General features: G+C 38.2%; 1 protein-coding gene across 5 annotated transcripts in view; it reads left to right on the top strand.

Annotated features, from left to right (window-relative positions):
• ADGRG6 (adhesion G protein-coupled receptor G6) overlaps nucleotides 1-19,058 on the top strand; it is a 153,909-nt gene extending 134,851 nt beyond the window's left edge. For 3 of the 5 annotated variants that reach the window (XM_006066166.4, XM_006066168.4, XM_006066167.4), the window contains 3 exons: nucleotides 8,955-9,056; nucleotides 10,121-10,273; nucleotides 15,954-19,058. In XM_006066166.4, the coding sequence (XP_006066228.3) occupies nucleotides 8,955-9,056; nucleotides 10,121-10,273; nucleotides 15,954-16,132 (434 nt within the window). In that variant the 3' untranslated portion in view covers nucleotides 16,133-19,058. Of the gene's footprint in view, nucleotides 1-8,954; nucleotides 9,057-10,120; nucleotides 10,274-13,398; nucleotides 13,445-15,953 lie in introns of all 5 variants that reach the window. The other 2 variants (XM_025294471.3, XM_025294473.3) reach the window with 1 other exon arrangement.
• Nucleotides 19,059-20,904: the final 1,846 nt, after the last annotated feature.

The following is a 20,904-nucleotide window of genomic DNA, read 5'->3' as shown; positions in this document are numbered from 1 at the left end:
ATGGTTCTGCAAATAGAAGCTACCATGGCAAACAGAAGGGTATCATCAGTCCACTCAGAGATCATGTTTGCTGTTAATTAGTTGGGTAAGATTAAAATACCCAGATCAACAGAAATAACTTATATTTGCATAGTGCACTATGGTTTACAAAGTACTTTCACATAACATCTGTGATCTGATGTGTAATTCTTGCAGCAAACATGAAAAATAGGTACCCAAGAAAGAGGATATTCTCCCCATTTTATAGATGAAGAAACAGGCTTATAAGAGTTCATGACTTTCCCAAGATCAGTTTGAATCCTACAGTGTAATATTTATAACATAGCATATGTGAGCATAGAAAAGCACATTAGGTGAGAAAGCATGAGTAAAAAAATAAAACAAATTACTGCCTTTTCAGTTTTTTATTTCAAAGTTTCTAGGAAGCGAATATGTCTATTTAAAGAAATTTAATAAATGTACATCTAATGAAGTGGAAATTTACTCTTAACCTTTTCTAGCAAAAATCATTTATAGAAACATATTTATCATTTTTAAAATAAAAATATATTTTAATCCTGTTGGCAAACTCAGAAAATTAAGTAAAATTATGGAGTAGGAACCTCCTGATAGTTAAGCTGGGCCATAATTACATGGACAACACACACGGCGGATTGGCGCCAAAGTAAAGAGATGTCCCACCTTTAAACCCATTCACATCTGAAACGGCATCACGTTGGCCAAGACATTACACACTGCAGGGAAATAAATTACTCATCTTTTGGCAGAGCATATTGTGTGTAGAGAAGTAATTTTTTAAAGGGCACCTTGTCGAATGAAAGGAGAATTCAAGAGGTTCCCAAAGGGAGTCATAAACTCTAGAGATTCCCCAGTCCTGCAGCCAGCTGGCTGCATCTGTGTGACAACAGAACATATGAGCCGTTGTTGGACTCGGGCTTGATGGGACGCTGAGAAGTCATCTAGATCATTTTTGTCAAAGATCAGTTATCTAGGATGTGTGTCCTTTTTGACCCAGACATGTGGTTTGATTAATTCTTGATTGATTCCATCCCATATGCCTGAAGTCACCTATATCCATAATCTTCTTTTCACTGTGTTTCTGGGTCTTTTCTATCCAGGTATGAAAAATCAACTTAGGTCATTTATCAGAATATATTGATGACAAGCCTGCTGGAATTGCTAATGGACCTTAGTCGGTAAAGAAATGTTTAGGAAATGAGCACTTAAGGTGTCTGTCTGTTTTCCTTCACCAGACTCCTTAAAAGTGAGTTTTTAGGCCAGTAAAAGAATGCAAAAGGTGCTTCCCTAAATTTTACTGTATGGCATTTGTTTTCAAGGCCAAGGGAAACTGTTCCTGGGCAGTTTTTTTTTTTTTTTTTTTTTTTTTTAACACTTTTGATAATCAGGCTAAAGATCTGAGAAGATCCCTTTAGCTACTTATTTTATATTTGCCCCAGGAAGTCACCTATTTTTGCTAAAATCAACCAAAGAGGATGAATTCTATGTGGACACCCAATTTCTAGCCAAAATATTGAGGCTAAGGATATCTTTTTTCCCCCAAATAAGTAGTTAAATAGCACTTATAGAGACCAAGATTAAACATAAGCCCATATAATCTATATATAATGGTTATGAAGTCAACAATTTAGATAGGGGATTTTTTTTTTTTTTAAGACTTTCTACTTGAATGTGTTCTGAGGCAGGTGAAAGAACTAGACATCAAAACCCAAGCCTGCTACTTGATAAGACCTCTCCAAATGTTTCTCACTCCATGTTTAGACATGGAGAGCACCCCCTTGGATGTCCCTTTACTGTGCTTTTGGAGCAGCTTTGGCCCATGGTGTGGTTCTTCAGGAGGTCTTGACGAGGTGGAATTCATTGCATTTTCCTTCCTACCAGGACCCACATACTTACAACACCCTTACTCGAAAAAGCTATTTTTTCTTTCTTCTTTATTTTTTAAATTATGAAAGTATGGTAACACATTTACAAGAGACTTGGGGTGGCTCAACTGGTAAAGAATCCACCTGCAATGCAGGAGACCTGGGTTCGATCCCTGGGTTGGGAAGATTCCCCTGGAGAAGAGAAAGGCTACCCACTCCAGTATTCTGGCCTGGAGAATTCCATGGACTGTATAGTCCATGGGGTGGCAAAGAGTTGGATACGGCTGAGCAAGTTTCACTTTCACTTTCTGGAAAATGCAGAGCAAAGTTACATATAGTTCCACTATATATTACAACTGTTTTTTAAAGTAGATAAATTAAGATTTTTAGTTGGAGTTTCAGTATCAAACTCTCAAAAATTTATAGAATGAATATGCACAAAAGTAGAAGGATATAGTAGACCTGGAAAGCACTGTAGGCCAATTCAGCATAGTTAAGATAATTTATAGAATTTTCACACAACAGCAGGATACAAATTCTATTTAACTTCCCATAGACTATAAACCAGGAAACACTGGAACATATCCAGGGACATAAAACAAGGTATAAAAATTTCATACAGAGTCTGTTCTCTTATCACTGTGGGATTATGTTAGAAATCAATATCAAAACATATTTGAAAATAGCCCACATAATTTCAAGTGCAATGTGACATTTACCAAGAGATCTTTGACTTAGCCATTGAAAGCCTCAGTAAAGTTAAAAGACAAAAAACAAAACAAAACACAGAGGGTGATTGCAGAGAAGAAAGCATTGAGATGAGAAATTACATCATCTATTCATGTATTGGTCAAAATTATTTTTAAAAGTGAGCAGATACCTCTGGTTAGTGAAAAATGGAGGTGCAAGGAAGACAAGGATGAACAGGTATAGAACTGGTTAAGAATCTGTTCATTCAAAGAAAGTTTTACTTTTTATCTTGCTCTAACATAGTATCTGGGTTTTTATGGGTATGATAAAGAATCACGGCAGTTATCAAGCTGAAGAAACTATTGCAAAGGAACTGGCTTGGATTCATCAGAGTGGTGGTTTTCCAGGCTCGAATTCACCCCAAAAGGGTTGTCGTAAAACTAGCACAGCCTGTCAAGATGAAGCAGAGACTTTATAACTCTGAATTCTATCTTTTCAGTCGTGTTAGTGTCCAACGTTTATGGGCAGTGTTTCCTACTCCCTGATCAGTTAAATAAAGCTGAAAGGCACTGGGAGGAGTACGAGTCAATTATTCCGGTCCCCAGTTGCAGCTTAAAGCCCTTTCCAGAAAGTTAGAAGAGCGTATTTTTCCAGGTGGTATGAAGAGCCTCTTTGAGGCATGTGGGTTGATATAAAGATTCTCAAAGGGAAAACATGTGATAGAAAGAACAGAGATGGAGATGAGAAGTCAAACAGATTCTTTTGGATGCCAAAGGAAAACTCTATAAAGTTTTGTGATTTTAAGTTCTGCTCCTGGCACCAAGATCCACAAGTAGATGGAAAAAAAAAGCCCTGAAGACTGAAGAGGGACCAGCCCTCTGTTTTCTCACTTTGGCCTCCAAGTGCCCTTGGCGCTCCTGCTACATTTCTCCTCCTCCAGCCTGCAGTGTTCAGAATTTCTTTCCATACCGCATGTGCATGCTTCCAGATGTGGCTACCTTCCACATTTCCCACGGCTGAACTCTAAGCGGGATATTTTGTCCTAAAATAATCTTGGGATAATATTTATTGCCAGACTGATTTAAATACATGTGAAAAGGGCTAGTTGCTACAAATAGTCAAATAACCTGTTATGAGAGTCCCATTCTGATTTAAAAATGGAACTCTGTCTCATGGCTGAAGAATCTGCATGATACCTTGGAAATTTAAAATATATTTATCCCAAAGAATTCTAATTTCTCATGCCTATTATCTGCTTTTGTCCCATAGCATCACAATTCATTGTGGGAAGCAGAGCATGTAAATGACTTCTATTACAAAGTTTTAGAGAAGTATAAGATTTTGAATGTAATTTATATACATGTCTCTTAAACTTGGCTTCCCAGGTGGTGCTAGTGGTAGAGAACCCACCTGCCAATGCAGGAGATGTGTATTTTCAGGTTTGCTTAAAAATAAGCAGTGTCATCTAATGCTGTATAATTATGATATAAAGTAGCACTGTACCATCTAAAAAATTATTAAGTCAGTTTTCTTAGCTTTAAACCTCCTTCTGTATGGCTGTGGTCAGCCTCAGAGCCTCAAAATAATTCACATCTTAATATGGTAGTCGTTCAGTCGTGTCCGACTCTTTGTGACCCCATGGACTGTAGCCCCCCAGGCTCCTCCATTCCTGGGGTTTTCCAAACAAGAATACTGGAGTGGGTTGCCATTTCCTTCTCCAGGGGATCTTCCTGACTCAGGGATAGAACCCAGGTCTCCAGCATTACAGGCAGACTCTTTACCATCTGAGCTACCAGGGAAGCCTTTAATATCAGGGAGGCAAACCCAGAACTGGGTCTTTGCCAGTGTCCTCAAAACACAGGGGCTTCCCTGGTGGCTCAGAGGTTAAAGTGTCTGCCTCCAATGCGGGAGACCGGGTTTGATCCCTGGGTCGGGAAGATCCCCTGGAGAAGGAAATGGTAACCCACTCCAGTATTCTTGCCTGGAGAATCCCATGAACAGAGACGCCTGGTAGGCTACAGTCCACGGGGTCACAAAGAGTCAGACACGACTGAGTGACTTCACTATTCACTAATTCAAAACACCAGATGTATGCTCTGAAGTTTTTTCTCCAATATATATGACATTTATAAAAACTTCTGAGTGTTAAGGGAAACATCATCTAGCAAATTTCATTTTCTGCTGTCTACTACAAGTCATTTGCTCAGTGTGAATCCTAAGCATGAGTAAGGCCAGGATTAATGCCTGAGAACCAAAGTCCTTAATTAGAGTTTGTAATCTTTTCCAGCTCTGATAAGTGATTTTGTTAAACAATTGTTTAAGAAACACATGGTTAGCTATATTCTCAGCTCTAGGACAAAAATACCTCCAACAACAAATTCTGCAAATCCTGCCCCAGTGCACAAAAATAGATTCAACCCAAGTCAAAGAGCTCCCTTTCCATCTCTGACTCCTTCACCTGTAACCTGTGCTGGCCTAACCTCAAGCTTCCATGCATTCTGCTCCCTGTACTAGGAAGCTGCCATCACCTCTTCAACACATGAAAGATTCTCAAAGGGAAAAACAATCTATATTGTGTACACCTGTATTACAAAGCATGCGTGCTAATTAAAGGGATTTTCTGTGTTAGCAAGCAGGTTGGGGACTTGGGGGTTGTTGGTGTAGGAAGGATTTAAAAGGCAATCAGATTCAGTCGGAGTGTGAAGATGAGGTCCAAACTGTTAGTCACTCAGTCATGCCTGACTCTTTGTGAGCCCATGGACTGCAGCCCACCAAGCTCCTCTGTCCATGGGATTTCCCGGGCAAGAATGCTGGAGGGGTTGCTATTTCCTTCTCCAGGGGATCTTCCTGTCCCAGGGATCGAACCTGGGTTTCCTGCATTACACGCAGTTTCTTTACTGCCTGAGCGACCAGGGAACCCAATCAGATTCAGTCAAAATGTAAAGATGAGGTGCAAACCCAGTGCCTCTTCTGTACTTCCTGGGAAGATAGCTCTACCTGCTAGGTCCTGATTCTGTGGAGTTTTGAATGTGGAGGAAAATCTTTCCCCTACTCTGAGACTTGTCATGTCTGAGCTCCAGGCCAGGCCAGGCTGCAAGCGGGTTTCTTGTCTCCAGTTCTTCCTCCCCAGCCCAGCTTCTCTCCTTGTCAATAGCACGGGGACCTTCAGGAAGGGTGTGTGTGTGTGCGTGTGTGTGTTTATTTTCTGAAAGACTGAAATTTGATTCGTATTTAGTAGAGCTTTCTTTTAAAATTAGAACTTCCGCATCCTATCTGATATCATCTTAGACAAGTAATTGTGTCACTAGCATGTATTTTCATCACTGTTTTATTACTAATAAAATATCATTAATAAATAACATAATAATGTTTTACTTATATAAATATGTATAAAATGATATGGTAACCATAATAAGGGCTTCCCTAATAGCTCAGCTGGTAAAGAATCTGCCTGCAATGCAGAAGACCCTGGTTTGATTCCTGGGTCAGGAAGCTACACTGGAGAAGGGATAGGCTACCCATTCCAATATTCTCAGGCTTCCCTTGTGGCTCAGCTGGTAAAGAATCCACCTGCAATGCGGGAGACCTGGGTTCAATAGGAATTGGTGGAACACCTCCTAAGTAAGTGTCTACTACTCAGTGATAACCAAACAAGCCAAACCCAGAGGAGGAGAATCAGCCACGGTCATCTCACTGCATTCAGGGTCTAACCTGCAGAAATCCAGCACATTCCCTTCTGTAATCGTTCTTAATAATGTAATTTATTCTGGAGTAAAACTGTGACCACTTTCAGTTAAGATATTGAAAAATAAAACGTAAAAGCACAGCCTTAGATCTCATTTGAAAATTCATCTGTACGTGTAAAATAAGAGTACTTTAAATACTCACCCCACTTTTCCAGTTACACAGGCTACAATGTAATTTACAGTTTTCTTGATGAATACTCCATACTCAAAACGAATGGATAGGTCTTAATGTCCATTAAAGGTACTTTAGTCATTTTCACTTTTATGGTGTTCCATGCTAGACCCTGTGCTCCATGAAACCAATGATCATCCCCTTGGAATTTCCTGCTCCTAAAACAGAGTGCCTCCTGCTTAGCAGTGCTTAGTAGTCACTGAATAGATTATTCTGTTGGAAACCCCTTAACTTCCTACCCAAAGTTTTCTTCAGGTTCAGTTTAAGCCCTTGCACTCTCTAGAATACCCTCACTTATGTAGATAATCTCCTTAATATGGTATATTATTAAGGCATTACTTGGCAACTAACTTGCATACCTTTCAGAAGCTTTTGCCTTAAATATATTTTCATTGTATTCCTGTCACTCCTTAACTTGTGTTCTGTTAACTCCTGTTTTTAAGCCCCTACACCCAAACACATTTAAGACATTCAGATGTACATGTATGTATTAAATTATCTCATGTAAAATAGATGAGTGATTAATCTTGGTTATATTTATTCATTCAACAAAGCAGTTATGGAGGTCCTGCTTAGTTCCTGGCATTATTTTGGGAATGGCTAGTACAGCATTAGATAGACAAGCATCCCTGTGTTCTTGAAGCTTATTATTTACTAGCAAGGGATAATCAAGCAAAGAGATAAATGAATACGTAAGAAATACAAGAATATCAGGTACTGATCAGTGCCATAGCAAAAATAGGTGTGTGCAAGGGTGTGAGCAGAGGCTAAGACATAAAAAATAAAAAGAAACAGTTGATGATGGCCTCTTTGAGGGGTTTGATCTGAGACCTGAATGGCAGGTTAAGATCCTGTTATGGAAAGGTTTGAAGGAAGAGCTATCAAATTACTGAGCTGAAATGAGTTTAATATGTTTGTCTGAGGGCAATGATGAAGAGCACTTCTGTTTTGAACATCAGGGATGGTGGCTCAGTGGTAAAGAATCCACTTGCAATGCAGGAGATGTGGGTTCGATCCCTGGGTCAGAAAGATTCCCTGGAGAAGGATATGGCAACCCATTCTGGTATTCCTGCCTGGGAAGTCCCGTGGACAGAGGAGTTTGGAGGACTACAGTCCATGGGGTCTCAGAGTCGGACATGACTTAGTGACTAAACCACCCCCTCCACAGGAGAAAATGGTATCAAGACTGTATTTCAAGGGGCTTCCCTAGCAGTCCAGTGGATAAGACCACCTTCCAATGCAGGGAGTATGTGTTCTATCCTTGGTCGGGGAGCTAAAACCCCACATGCCTCTCAGCCATAAAACCAAATCATAGAACAGAAGCAATGTTATAACAAAATTCAATAAAGATTAAAAAAAAGTGGTTTACTTGGAAAAAAAAATCTTTAAAAAATAGAGGATGTATTTCAAGAATGAGAGAGTGATCAATTGTTTTGAATACTGTTGAGAGGTCTAGTAAAACGGGAAAGAAAACTGAATTAACAATAGGGGAGTTCCTGTGATCTACAGGAGCAGTTTTAGTGGTCTCAGAGATGTGGACAGTCTCCTCAGAGATGTGGACAGTGGCCTCAGAGATGTGGATAGTCGCCTCTTTAGAGCAGGTTGAGAAGAAAAGAAATGAGAAAAAATAGAGACAGCAAAAGTTAGTCATTGGATGTTTTGTTGAGAAAGGGAATGAAGAAGTAGAAGCTGGAAGAAGATTGGGGGTTAAAGGAGAAATTCTTTGATTATTTAAAAGAGAGTTACTAGGATATGCTTGTGAGAAATGGGAATAACCAAGTTTGGAGGAAGAGAGGTAGAAATTGAGGCAGCCAAGAGAAGGTAAAAATGCAAAAGCAAATTTTAAAAGAGGCTGGCTCCCAAAGCACAAGTGATACAGTTTTTGATCGATAGTTTGCAGGCAAACTATAAATATATGAAGACCACTTGACAATACAGAAATACTTCTGCATTAAACTGTTGAGAAACTAAAGCAGGCCAGGTGGAGCTACATGAAATTGCTGATTTGGGGCCATTTTTGACTTGTAAAAATACCACTTTTCTATGGCCCAGACTTAGAATAATATGCTTACATAAAATAGCTCAGAATACACAAATTGAAATAGATGATGAGCTCATGGATATTTTCTCTGTTTTCACATAATTTTAAAACAAATATAAGGGAAACATTGAGTGTCTCTTAAAGTGAATATTGCCTATTTCAGATTAGTCTTTAGGTTACGTCACAACAAATACTGATTAAAACAAGGACAGATTTAGATTCATGTAATTGTTCTAGTTTTATCTGAGCCTCTGTGTTCTATTCTAAAGGATTAAAACATCAGCTGCATACTTAAAGATTCCTTTGATCTTTCTTTCTTAGTGATTTGGGTGTAAAAAAAAATTAAATCCATGTGTTTTGTAAGATTTGTCTTTAGCGATGTGTCGTTTTGCCTAATTGTTTTATATTTTCTTTTGTCCCAGGCTTATTTATATTTATCTTCCACTGTGCTATGAAGGAGAATGTTCAGAAACAGTGGAGGCGGCATCTCTGCTGTGGTAGATTTCGGTTGGCAGACAACTCAGGTAAAGGGGCATGTTGGTGATCGAGCTTTTTACATTAAGAGTGTGGTCAGAAGTGTTTGTCATTTGGGCTGCCCAGGTGGCTCAGTAGTAAAGAATCCGCCTGCCAATGCAGCAGACTCAGGTTCTATACCTGGATCAGGAAGATCCCCTGAAATGGCAACCCACTCTAGGATTCTTGCCTAGAAAACTCCATGGACAGAGGAACCTGGCGGGCTACAGTCCATGGGGTTGCAAAGAATAAGATACACCTAAGCAACTGAGTACTCACACATTTGCATTGTGAGAGCAACCCAGTCCCAGTGGTAGCAAGGTGTAAAGGTGGAGTGTGTAAAGATGCTTGGTCGGAGTCTTAGATTATTAAGACTGCATGGGACCGGAGGACTTTGGACCTGACTGTTCTATTTTGCAAAGAAGCATGAGTTCCAGATAGGTTAAGTGAGTTGCTCAAGTTTTTGTGTCTAATTTAACAACTTGGTTATCCACTGTACCCTATGTACCTTTCCATATTTTTGAAGTCTTCATTTACATTATTAGACAAAAGAGATTTTTCTCAATATAAAAAAATCCCTGAAGAAAAATATTACTCTTTAAAAAAACCCCTCCAGTGGTTACTTCTCAACCTTAAGATATTAAGTAGAATTTTAAACATAAGGTCAAAGTAAGAAACTTTTCTGTTTCTTCGAGTTGTTACTGTTGACATGTCAGTCTCTTGTATGATTCACTGCCAGTGTGTCAGAACATCTAATGCTATGAATCAGTTACTTAAATAATGTGGTGATGATTTTTCAAGGCAAAGTGTGTGCATGTGTGCTAAGTCAGTTTTGTCCAACTCTGCAACCCCATGGGCTGTAGCCCACCAGGCTCCTCTGTCCATGGGATTCTCCAGGCAAGAATACTGGAGTGGGTTGCCTTGCCCTCCTCCAGGGGATCTGCCCAACTCAGGGTTCAAACCTGCATCTCCTGCATTGCAGGCAGATTCTTTACTGCTGAGCCACCAGGGAAGCCCTCAAGGCAGACTATATCCCTTCTAAAGCAGACTCACGGAGAGATGTCATTTCTTTCAGATTGGAGTAAGACAGCTACCAATATCATCAAGAAAAGTTCTGATAATCTAGGAAAATCTTTGTCCTCCAGCTCCATTGGTTCTAACTCAACCTACCTTACATCCAAGTCTAAATCCAGCTCTACCACTTACTTCAAAAGGAACAGCCACACCGGTGAGTCATTCTGGCCAGAAAAGTGCTAGTAAAGATGCTCTCTGGGACACTTCCCATCATGTTTTCATGGTGAGAACTGGCATGTCATAAAGATTCATAGATCACAGTGCCCATTAGGGTGCTTATTTTAGACTTAGGAAAATCAAAATTTATTGCACCTTCAGCACCTTTGTGAATATTTTGTCCTTTTTTAAAAATTTTATGACCAAAATGGAACCTACATTGTCAGAGTATCATTAACTCAATATTTTTGTAACTTCATTTGCTTTAAAATTTAATTTTCCTAAAAAAGTATGGCATCTTGTTTTTAAAAGTTATATCTTTATTTAAAAAATACAGAAATTGAGTTGCAAATTATTTCAGCATAGTATGACAGTTACCTGGCAAGTTGTAATGAAAACAGGAAGAGACATCATCCAGCTTGTATGTGAAAGACTTAAGTCCTTTGAAATATACACAAATATAAAATCATAATAGTGTACGCCTAAAACTAATACTGATATATGTCAATTATACCTCAGTCAAAAAAGATACTTAAGTCCCTAACTATTGGAAGTGTTATTGGCAATTGCTCTCTACATTACTGATTAAATATGAAAGAGGGAACATTATGTTTGGAAAGTGATACAGATGATACAAATGAAACATTGTATCTTTATTCATCTACCAAATCTTCATATTTACAATGATCACACTTTCTGACACTAAGCCTATGTGTGAAAAATTCTGAAGACTGTGAAAACACAGGCTGACTTCAGATATACAGATAATTTGGCTTCAGACCACTATAATATATTGAATATTGCAATAAAGAGAGTCACACAAATTTTTTGGTTTCTCAGTGCTTATATGCACCATATATAAATATATGCTTATATGTTTACCCTGTACTGCAGTCTATTGTGTGTATTACAGTCATGTCAAAAAATGTGCATACCTTAATTTAAAAAGATACTTTATTGCTAAAAACTGTGCTTGACTGTCAGCAGACAACACAAATCTTCGATTTATAAAAACTGCAATGTCTGCGAAGGGCTTCAAAGTGAAGTGAAATAAAATGACATATGCCTGCAAAGACCATTTTGCAGTCCTTGATAGCCAGTGAACAATGTGAAAAGGTATACTCCTTTAATAATTTCAGTTGAAAATAGCAGAAATGCTACTTTTAAATACTAATTAAACCTTGGTCAAACAGCTCTCAACACTCAGTATCCAGCACTTTCTAAATGAAAGATGCTTATAAAAGGTAATGGAAATGACTTTTAAGTTTTGTATTTGTTTAGCTAGTAAATGTAGGCAGAAGCAAATGGCACCAAAAACATTCATATTTGGCAAGAGTGATTTACGTGATGTGTGTATAAATGTTCACATTATATCACTTGCATTTCAAATGACCCTTATGTACATTTGAATCTTTCCACATGTCCCTGCTTATACCACTCTGGTGCCCACTGCCTGGTATTCAAGATAGCACTGCGGAAAAAAGTTTGAATATTTAGAGAGTTTTTTAATTCCAGAATTAGTCAAAGAAAGATCTGAAGGGCTTCCCTGGTGGCTCAGCAGTAAAGAATCTGCCTGCTACTGCAGGAGACATGGGTTCGATCCCTGGTCTGGGAAGATCCCACATGCCAGGAGCAACTAAACCCGTGTGCCACAACTATTGAGCCTGTGCTCTAGAGCCCAGGAACTGCAACTGCTGAGCCCTTGTGCCTCAACTACTGAAGCCTGGGCGCCCTGGACGCTCAGCAACCAGAGAAGCCCCTGCGATGGGAAGCCCGCGCACGACTGGAGAGTAGCCCCTGTTCACCACAACTGGAGAAAAGCCCACCCAACAATGAAGAGGCAGTACAGCCAATAAATAAATACAATTATTTTTAAAGAATATCTGAAAACTTGGAGCAGCTTAGGACAGCAGTTCTTAAAGTTGCTTGGAGTTAGGGATACTTTGGGGAATTGAATAGAAGCTATGAACTCTTCCAGAATGGGGTGCAGTCTTTGAGTCCTGCACACAAGCTGCTGCTGCTGCTGTTAAGTCGCTACAGTCGTGTCCGACTCTGTGTGACCCCATGGACTGCAGCCTACCAGGCTCCTCCGTCTATGGGATTTTCCAGGCAAGAGTACTGGAGTCCTGCACACAAGCAGTTTTCCTTAAAATTAAGAGGTCTTTGCGTACTTACTTGAAACACCTGTGTAAGAAACACGATGACAGGTATATAATCTGAGATAGATTAGTCTACCTAATTGGTAGTTCCCTGGCACAAAATATTGTTTACAGTTAACCCTTGAACAAAACGGTTTGAACTGGGCAGGTCCACATATACGTAGGTTTTTTTTAGTACTAAATACAACAAACAGTATTACCTGATCCCCAGTTGACTGAATACGTGGATACAGAACTGTGGACACTGAGGAAGCTCAGACACAGAGAGTCAACTGTAAATTGTACTCAGATTTTCAGTTGTTCAGGAAGTAGTGCCCCCTATTCCCAACTATTATGCAAGGCTCTGTTGTACTTATAATGAGTGAATTTTGTACTTTATTTGATCAGCCTTAAAATTAGATACTCATTTTGTCTCCCCTTTAAAATCCAAATGCTTAATGCATTAAAGTTAGTTATGAATGCATAGAAATTAGCCCAATTGAATTATTTTCCTCTTAATATAACTGAGAATAGCTAGCCTGAAAAACCACTATTAAAATGGTAAAGAAGATAATAGGTAGATATTTTGGAACAGGGGCATTTTGAAATTATAAAATATTTGGTAATAGCATCATGGGGAAAACTGACTAGAAGATAAAAGGGACTGTAGAAATGGGGATACCAAAGAAAAGCTTTACTGTTTCAAAAGCTTGGATATTTATTTTTGAAGACTTCACTAATGTTAATCATTTCTATTCAAACATTTGGGGTTAAACAGGTTCTTGTTAACTAGTATAAGGATATAGTCAATGGTATGACATGACTTTCATGGTATAATCATTCCAGTCAGTTGACATATGAAGGGTCTTCTGCAACCTAGCCAGTTCTCAGTGGGACTGCTGGTGTACCTTGGTCACTTGGGGTATGTAGAAAGTCGCTGCATATCATCATGGATATCTAGATGGTTTATTTCTTGGAATTGTAGATAATGTCTTCTAAGATCATTCCTTCAACAAAAGTGGATCATTCAGGTAAACTTTTATTACTTTCTTGAATGCATGAATTTTTTTGCAAGGTAATAGAATATTTGCATGGATTAAACTAAGACTCTTGCTGCACCAGCAAAATGGCTTCTTCTTTACAATACTTCTCAGCTAGCCCAAGGACAGTCCTGCATTGAGCTGGAATTTCTGAACTGTCAAATGGTCGTGTGCTGGGCTGGCTCTTCTCTGCATGGGGGTATCTGCAAGCTGCTCCTTCTAGGAAATGTACCATGCTCTGGAGTTAGTGGGTCATATAACAGAAAAAAAAAAAAAAAAGCAGTACTTGAGAGGTTCATTGTAGAATGGAGTACAATTCTTTACCTTTTCACTGCTCTTATGAATTACTGGATATGTCATGGTACATTCACAGAAGTCATAAAAGAGAAATTGTCGATTCCAAGCCTGCTTTTTGAGGACTTTTGTCTGCTTGAAATTTCAGCATCAGTCAAATAATAGTTCATTTCCCTAGCCCCTGGTTTTCAGACTTACAGCAATAATCAAAAATCTATATTATCCACAATATAATAACTATAACTGGGAATTGCAGAAACTGGGAATAGCATATATGTAGAAACACAGACCTAGCTCAGAATTTTACTTTATTAGACTGTGAAGATCCAGAAAATTGGGTCACATATTTGGAATGGAGCTGGTCAACATCTTTAAAAACTGTGTGCCCCTGGAAGTTGTCAATGAAATAGAATGAATGTATCTATGAAGGTTTTTTTGAGGATGTGTAGTTTTCTAAAAACATCAAGTACAAATTGTTCATTATTGAAATTTAAGCCAATAGAAAAATTCCCAACAGAAAACCAATGGCTAGTGAATGTGTGAATGGAAGGAAAGCATAGAATCAATCAGCTTGCTGAGAGCTGAATGGGGAGGGACCCTTAGATAATGACCCCTGAGCCTTTTTCTCACTGATCCTGGGTCATCCCACCATGCTTCAGTCTGCTCACTCTTCCCATAGACCATCTGTTCTCTCTTGCTTCCTCAGTGAGATGGACAAACCATTTTTTATTTTAGCTTTCATTGTATTTAGTGTCTGCTCCAACACCAAGACCACAATTGAACAATTTGAGTCATTTCCAAAGACAACAGATACAATAGCAATGGATTTTGCCAATTATGGATGGATTTTTAACGTTAAGTCACATACTGGGTCCAGCATACTCAAAACATAAAACACGTGGAGTGAACATTCCATTTTGAGCCAGATTTCTAGGCACAGTTTTTCATGATAGAATTTTTTCCTCTTCCACAGTGAATAGAGATGATACAACTGCAGGAGATGGAGTACTTTATAGAAGGTCATATTTGCTCTTTCACTGATGTAAAATCTCTGTAGTTGATTTTAAGATAGAATTTTGTTCCAAAATGTGTTGGGAGAGGGAGGAAGACAGATACTTACAAGATACTCACAGGGTACATGAATATAGTCATGTGTATTTATAGATAATAGTGTTTAACAGAGTTTCCAGTTTTCTTGCCTGGAGAATTCCATGGACAGAGGAGGGTGGCCGGCTACTGTCCTTGGGTTCGCGAAGAGTCAGACACGACTGAGCAACTAACACATACACACACACGACAGAGTTTCAAGGCATTGGCCGAGCCAATTTTAGAAAGCTATGGGTCTAGGAAAATAATGTTTAATATGTGATACTGAGAGATTTAGGACAGAAATGTATTTAGCAATCCTTTATTACTGTTAGTTGCTATGATTTTATTGCTGCCAGCAACAACATTATTCTGAGACTGTAGCATAGTTAATGAAAACATATACTTAAAATATTTCTGATAAAGATAATTTTGGATTCTAGAATTTAAAAATAATCCATAAAAGATGCCCTTTTTTCTATATTGCAGTCATTTCACAAGTTTTTTCCATGAGAAAATGTGTTCAAAATAGCTTTTATGTTTTTTATTCACTTTTCTTTTCCAAAATTCTTTAAATTACATTTCATTAACAATTTTATTATGAAATGTCAAACACATATAAAAAGTAGAGAGGATAATATAATAAATCCCCTTGAATCTATCAACTCATAGCCACCTACACATTTCCGCCTTTCTGTATTACTGTAAAAACATATCATAGACATCATATTGTTTCTTCCACAGATATTTCAGCACGTTTTAATTCATTGTTATATAATCTGTCACTACTTGGTGCAAGCCATTTGCCATATATATTTTTTCCTCAATTTTCTGATGACTCTATTCACTGGCTCTTTGAAAAATACCACTTAGAAGAACATTTCTTAAACCCCCACAAATTACTGGAAGGTATAGTAACATTCATTCATATGCACCAATGCACCTTGAAGATGAAAAACATGAAAATTTAGTGCTGCCTGCTATCAAAACTAAGAAAGAATCAGAGCTTTATTTCCTTTGTGATCTTCTTTAATGTGCAAAATAGAGTGTCCAAAGCGATGGCTCTCAGGCATGTCACCAGTTCATCTTGCAGCCTAATTTCTTGTATCATTTCTTTCAGACAATGCTTCCATGGACAAGTCCTCATCAAAACTGACTCATGCTGATGGAGAACAAACATCGATCATTCCTGTCCATCAGGTCATTGATAAGGTCAAGGGTTATTGCAATGCTCATTCAGATAATTTCTATAAAAATATTATCATGTCAGACACTTTCAGCCACAGCACAAAGTTTTGATATCTTTAATATAAGAAAGAGGAATCAGTCTGCACAAACATGAAGATGTGCAAGCATCAGACTCTTAACTAGCAGATGTAAACGTGGTCTAACCTAGGTAACTGCATATATATGACCAATGTGTTTTGTGAAGAAGGCATTTGTGAAATTCACTATCTGTCTTTTCAGTGTGTTTCTTCCATGGGGGAGTTTCCACCATCACTAAAATTTCACTACTGAGAGCAGCATGATTCAGTACCCACAGGGGATAGGGTTTTTTAAATATATAATTGAATTGACCAATCAGAACTTGGGCTGTGAGGTGAAATATTAAGGTTAGAGGACAAGGGACAGGCCAGGCTATGGAAAAGTTTAGTTTAGAGTTTATTCACACTCCACCTAATAATTAGGTTTGGGTATGGCCATTTGCTCCATCATCTTTCTCAACAAGCAAAAGCATACTAATAGGCACTTCCCTGGTGGATCCACTGGTGAGGACTTTGCCTTCCAACATGGGGGGTGAGGGTGGGGTGTGGAGTTGATCCCTAGTCAGGGAGCTAAGATTCCCCATGCCTCACAGTCAAAACATAAAACAGAAACAATATTGAAACAAATTCAATAAAGACTTTTAAAAGAGTCCACATCCAAAAAATCTTTAAAAAAGCATACTAATATTTAAAACTATTTTGGATGCCTACAAGTCCCATCTCTGCTAGTTTCCCTGAATACAGTAGCATTTCCTCTTTTAACTAGAGACAAAAGAATGATGTCTGACAAAGTTTAGAAAGGTGTATCTTCCATTATCTCAAATGTTTAACCATGAAGAGCACTATGTGCCTAAGAAAGAAAGAATTTCACAAATTTTGACCTAGTTAATATGACGTCATGCTGTTTCATTTATCCTATTCAAGACACGACTTAAACATCATTGTTAATTATAATTTAATCCTATACTTTTGAATCAAATTTAGTGTTGGGGTTTCATTACAGTGGACCTCACAGCAGTTGAAGAATGAACTTCTTACACCTCTATTTTTGATCCTCTACTGTATATTGACCCATGGGTTCATGGGAGGAATGGAATTTCCATTAGGCATGCTGTGTACAACAGTCTTGCCCTTTTGGGAAAAACAACTATTGAGACTCTATGGTCTTGTCATAGCTCCAGAGACTTTTAAGATATTTCCATTTGCACAAATGAAAAGCCTCTTACTTCCTCTTTCAAGAGTTTTGTTCCAAAGAATATAAACTGAGACTTAGGTGGGTGACTTATCATAATCAAAATAATATATAAACATGTGGGTCTACACTTACCAGTCTGAAAACTATTTGTATATAGGTCCTCTGATTATAAGAGCCAGAGGAGATCTGGCAAGATAGATGGGGTGTTATTTATGGATTAGATTTCTGCATATAAGCCATGCATAATATTAAGCAGCTTTTAGCCTAACTTTCTGACTATCCTGAGTAATGTGCTTGCTAGTGAATGTATAGGAGACTACATTTTAATTGTTCTTAAATGATGGATGAGTGTCCAGTTTCTTAGAAATTGGTCTCAATATGTGCTGTACCTTTACATTTGCTCTGAGTTATCTGAGTTGTTTCAGGTTCTGGAAGCAGCCTAAGTGAGAAGATGAGACATTCTGGCAGAACAAAACTGCTTAAAGGCAGAAGCCAGACTGAGCACCTGGGGACCTTTCCCTCTGTGCGGGAAGCAGGTAGCCCTTAGTTTGAGACATAGGAAAGCTCTCAGACTGCACAGCAACCAAGGGACGTCTCACCTTCCGCTCATCCTCAGTCATGAAGGTTTTTGGCAAACCCAAACAGGTGATGATGTGGTAATAAGTTTTCATACCATTCCATTTTGTAGCATCCTGGAACCCTGTTCTGGGAGATAAAAGCATGGCTCAGCCTGGCCTTCCCAGGAGAGGGGTATAGACAGAAGGAAAAGATAGTAAATCTGAGGTTACTAAGATTCCCTACAGCAGAGTCACATTGTTTTCCATAGGCATGTATGTTAACAGGCTGCTATTTGGGCAGAGGTTGCATCTAGATGAAAGTTAACTAGTCAATGAATCTTCATATACTCTCCTCCAAGCCTTAGAGATGATAGAATTTAATTAGCTTTCAACTGTGAGATTTCTACCCAAAGTGCTTATGTAGTTATAAGTAATTAAAGTGAGAACTTTAAAAATATCTTTGATTTCTACTCATATTCATGCAGATCTTGGAAAAATGTTTTTTTCATATTTGACAACAGTATCAGCTCCACTTTAGAAATTTCTAGTAATCGGGTAAGGATAAAAAAAAAAAAATGGAGAAACAGCTGAATAGAAACATGTGCAAGTGGACTTGAGTTCTACACATGTAGTTCTCACCTTCATTTAGCCCCCTCAGAACAGAACTTCAGGAATTTAGCTCTGGAGCCAAAATTATTTTAGCCTAACTTTGAGAATAGTATCAACTTAAGACTCTCTGGGGTTGGAAGAGAGTTGAAAAAGAGTTTCAATTTTTGTTGTTTTTTAATTTTCCTCATTTTCCTTTTTTTAAACTACATCATGTTAGAGTCAGTCTAGGATCCCGATATGTTTTCCATTGTTGCCACCATGACTTGCGTTGTAAAGCTTTGTTTGTTTAATGTTGGCATAGACTCTTCTGTACATATTTATTTATTTGTGTTTATAAATGTGAGCTTGTTTTATATCTTACCTTTATACTGCCTGGCTTTGTTATTTTAATTAACTTTCTATCAGAGAGACTGTATATATTTTTTTCTAAATACTTTGTGAAAGAGTTTTCTGTAGCAGTATCTCTGAATTTGATGAATAAAAAATGACTGTGAGTGCAGATTAGAATAAGCAGTAAAGAAGCTACTATAGCTGATTTGCCATTTTACTTAAATGGAAAATGTTTTTCAAATAAATGCCTATGTTGTTTGTGATCCAAATTATTGAATTCCTTTATGAGTGACTGTTTTTATTTCTGCCTCTTAAATAGGAAAAGATTATTTGACAACTGGAAAATAACCTGCCACCAATTAAGCTAGTGACATGGGGTGACTATGCCAAAACACTGAGAATGAATAGTTTAGAAAGATCCAGTTCACTGGGGATTAATGAATTTTGAAGTTCTTAGATTTTCTTGAGATGACTGATGCAAAGCCAAGCTCTGTGGCAAATTAAAAGTAATGTAGGTTTCCTTTTTGGGAAGTCTTCAGCCTTCTGAAAAGGGAACCAAATCAATAATATGACATAGAAGTTAGGTCTTAGGATTTTTTTTTTTTTTTTTCACATTTATAGTCACTGTTTTCTTTGTGGGAGGTTTAGAAAAGGACAGAATTTAGCCAACTTGACTTGAATGATGAGAGCAGGACCTCCTCACTTCCTTTGCTGTGATTATTTAGGATAACTCTCTTCTGCAGAGAGCCAAGGCCCAATTTGGCTCACGGCCCTACTTAGTGCTAAGTTGTGAGGCGTGTTGGCTGGTCACTGCTAACTCAGGTCTTCTGAGCCAACTTCATAACTCCTGGCCAAGCCATGTTAAGAAAACAGGCAAGCAGTTGGTGAAGCTTCATCTCCAGTCACATATAGCAGGTTGAAGCTAGAGGAGCAGCAGTGGGAAGTAGGTGGGAAACACTTATTGATTTTCAGACCAATCTGTGTTTGTAGTGTTTTGAAATCTGAAGGAACCGGGCTTTGCAAACACAGTGTTTTGGAAGAATGCCTGTGTTTCCAGTTGAGTAACATTCTATTTTTCTCGTATAAAAGTACTGTCTCTCTCTCCCTCTTTCTGTCCCCCTCCCTCCCTTTTCTGCTTCCCCCAATTTTCCTGCTTTTCTCACTTTTTCCCCTCTTTCTCTCTTCCTTCCCTCCCTCTTCATATCAAGGAATAATACTTAACTGTTCTCTTTTTCTGCTTCCCTAGTGAAAAATAAGAATAAACATGAAGATGCAAGGGTGGGATAAGAATTACAGGGAGAAGGTTAGCCCTGGCGAAGAGAAGAGGCATACGGGGACTTCTCTGGTGATCCAGTGTTTAAGACTCTGTGCTTCCAACACAGCGGGTGCAGGTTCAATCCCTGGTCGGGGAACTAAGATTGTGTATGCCGTGCTAAGACCCCACATGCCTGTGTGGCCAAAAAAAAAAAAGAAAGAAAGAAGAAGAAGAAGAGGCATAGCTTTCTTCTGAGGTTGAACTACAGGTTATTAGATGAGACAAGGAAGTATAAAGGGACCGATAGTGAGTCAGTGTTCGATTTCCTGATTTTTATTAATTAAAATAATTGGAAGCTCTTTCATCTGCTGGGTGTTCTAAGGACAATAATATTAGGATGGGGATCTGAGTAAAATTAAAATGTGAAACAACCTTACAGGAATGCAAGTCCCTGGCTAAATTAAATTAAATAAACTAATACTTGCTGTTTGCCCTCAGAGTAGCTTTCACGAGTACATTCCCTAAATCATTGTATCAAAATATGTTTATTTGGTGTGTTTTGAAAAACTAGTTTATTTCAAGCTCACAACCAAATATTTAATATTCTAAAGTCGCAAATCTTTATTGATTTATCTCAAACATTTTTGAATAATTCGATGCCAAATAATTGGCGACATACCCCAAAATCTTTTTTCATCTTTTAGGTTATATCTTCTGTAGGCTTATGTTCATCATGAATTGCTTTAAAAGATGTTTATAAATTCAGGTTGTCAATGAGAGTAAGATACTTGATATTCACATTAAATATAATTTAATAGAGATACATAGATCAAACGGTGTGAGAAAATAACAAAGTAATA

Source organism: Bubalus bubalis, chromosome 10, assembly GCF_019923935.1.
Source record: "Bubalus bubalis isolate 160015118507 breed Murrah chromosome 10, NDDB_SH_1, whole genome shotgun sequence".
Taxonomy (NCBI): Eukaryota; Metazoa; Chordata; class Mammalia; order Artiodactyla; family Bovidae; genus Bubalus; species Bubalus bubalis.
The sequence above is the reverse complement of the archived record's forward strand: the minus strand, read 5'-3'. Positions and strand labels throughout refer to the sequence as shown.